This window comes from Pterocles gutturalis, unplaced genomic scaffold (assembly GCF_000699245.1).
Source record: "Pterocles gutturalis isolate BGI_N339 unplaced genomic scaffold, ASM69924v1 scaffold2266, whole genome shotgun sequence".
NCBI lineage: Eukaryota > Metazoa > Chordata > Aves > Pterocliformes > Pteroclidae > Pterocles > Pterocles gutturalis.
In genome coordinates, this window is record NW_010105190.1 from 13579 (window position 1) to 16178 (window position 2600).

At 44.0% G+C, this 2600-nt stretch overlaps 1 protein-coding gene across 1 annotated transcript in view; it reads right to left on the bottom strand.

Annotated features, from left to right (window-relative positions):
• Positions 1-1518: 1518 nt before the first annotated feature.
• WDFY3 (WD repeat and FYVE domain containing 3) overlaps positions 1519-2600 on the bottom strand; it is a 104127-nt gene continuing 103045 nt past the window's right edge. Inside the window, exons 65-66 of the mRNA XM_010087275.1 lie at positions 2451-2589; positions 1519-1639 (exon numbers count right to left, since the gene is read on the bottom strand). Of these exons, the coding sequence (XP_010085577.1) occupies positions 1519-1639; positions 2451-2589 (260 nt within the window). The remainder of the gene's footprint in view (positions 1640-2450; positions 2590-2600) is intronic.

Genomic DNA, 2600 nt, shown 5'->3' on the forward strand with positions numbered 1-2600 from the left:
GTCATCTCCTTGTCTCCAGTGAGGACGCTCCCTGGAGTAGCAGCGGAGCAGAAGCGGGGCTGCCTGCCTTCTGTTGATTTGTGTCGTATCTTGCCCTCAGCACTAGTTAAAAGAATCCTTGTGAATATCCCTAGATCTAGATCAGTTTGTCACCCATTTACAAAATATATACACAGACGTTAAAAACCAAAACCAAACACCAGCCCACCCCTCTTCCCCCCCTCAACTAAAAACCCACTGGCAAGACCTCATTCAGAAATTAAAGTCCACGGGCCCATCCCGATGCGCGTGCTCCGATCCCAGTGGATATCAGTGTCACTACTTCATCCTACATGTAGTGCAAAATAAATGACGGAATAGTAAAAAAATACTGCCATTAAATTCATATCGGAACTTAAAAATCCTACTGGAAATTACTGCTGTCCTCAAATGGATGTCATGTGCTGAAGCATTCCTGACAGGACGAGTATCACCCTGCTTTAGAGCAATGCCTCTGTTGTTCCAAAAGTTGGTTTTTTTTTTTTTTTTTTTTTGCAAACAAGCTACAGGACAACAGCGGTTAAATTTTATGCACAAGGAATTAATTCTGTACCTATATGCACGGCAATTGCTATTGATTAAAGAAGGTAAAAGCTGGTTCTTGCACTGCATGAATCAGCTGCTCATGAACATTAAGTAATTAACAAAACTGCAGCTCTGACATATGTATAAAAGAGGCCTTATTAAATATGAACAACACTGAGGTGGTAAATAGTTTGGTATAAAATGCAACACAAGTATACAATTTAGTTCCTGGTTATCTTACAGCTAGAATAAAATACTCCAAGTCCTATTCTCAAAAATGGTTTCTTCTGAAAAAATCCACGTAATTCTATGGATAGCCTTACTTAAATTAAGATACTGTGGGCAACTGAAAGAACAGACATGCATAGACCAGATTTTTAACAGAATTATGTATAATGCCTTTGAGTTTTGTTTTGTTTTTTGTTGTTTTTTAAACATTCATATTTAAATCGATAGATGAGATAAAGATGCCACACAAAGTCTAGTGGTTAATCTGAAGTCCCATGTAACAGGCAGTTAAGTTCATATTTAGATAAAAAGGCCATTATACCTATTTACAATATACACAGTTGCTTGCGAAGAAGGCAGATTTACAACTATCTTCTAAAAAGCCTTCCCCCGTCTCCCTCCCCCCCGTAAAGATGACTAGCTCTACAAAAACAAGACAAGAACTGGTGGTTAGGGTAAGTGAGGACGCTCTCGATGGCCACGCCAACGTAGGTTTAAGGGTTGACAGTTCCATCTCTTGGATTTGTGGTTATTAATCACGTCTCCCTGCGCCTTGCTGTCAGCCTCATTTCCCTTCCATCAACACTAATCAACTCAATGATCCCTTTTTAGTGCTTAAAACTCAGTATAAACTGAAGTGTAAACAGACAATATTCTAATCCCTTCCCATCACTGCACAACACTCTCACTAGTCCTTGGAGAGGGTCTCCGTTGGCCAGGACCCCATCAATTCCTGGGCCCCTCCTCCGAGCCCCGCTCGTGCTGCAGGTTGTAGAAGCAGTTCTGGCAGACTCTGACCGGTGAGGAAATCTTCAGACGCTTGATTTCCGACTGAAAGCGACTGCACCTGGAGAGGAAAACAAACATCACGGTTAACACGGGTCCTCTCCCAACCTGGCCGTCTTCTATCCATGGGTGGAAATTGTCATCGTGACTTCACATTCCAGAGACTGTCCAAACTTACCTGGACGGAGCAATGCAGTGTGGCAGAAGCAGAATTTTTACTTGTATGATCACTGCAGAATCAATGCGATGATTCTGCATAAGAGCTAGCTTAAAACCAGCTGTCATCACTGATTTAGGCTCAGAGTACAGCTACAGAGATGGAACTAGAAATACCATCTCCAACCCCGTGGGCCAGAGAAGAGCCTCCCACCTCCGCTCCCAGGTAAGGGGAGCTCATGTGCATCCTCTGGGTCACACATTTTCCTCTCTGAAGCTGTGTGCTACTGGCTTCTGCATCAGCATCCTTACAGTCCTGGGCACAGTTTGCATTTTGACCAGTTTGCTTTTAGACTGACAAGAACAACTGCTTGCTGAAAAAGTAGGGTTTTTTTTTTTCTTTGCTAAGTTCATTTGTCTAGAGTTCAAGACTTTATTTTCCCAGATAGGTAACAGAGAGGTTTCAAAACTTCGAGCAGATTTCATTCTCTGCTGATACCTGCCTTGTTAACTACATTTATAAAGGGGCTGGTCTGTCTTTTCTAATTCCTCCCTGGAAGTTTTGAGAGTACTGATGTTTTTTCTCCATCAGTTCTGTTTTGGTAAGGGAGTGGAAAACCTCAGCCTTTTAGCAGAGTTCCGTGGCATGCAACAGCTTTACCTAACCCAGAATTCTGTATGGGAAAGAGCCCAAAGGAGGCTGTTGGCAGGCTTACTTCTGGCAGAAGAGCTGTCCGCAGTTCCTGCAATGGTGCCGCCTCTCCGTGAGGGAAAACCGGACCGCGCAGCCCGAGCAGCTGTCTCCCCCCTCGTCCTTCACCCAGTGATCGGCTGCAGACCGGCCGGGCTGGGCGGCTCCAGCACAC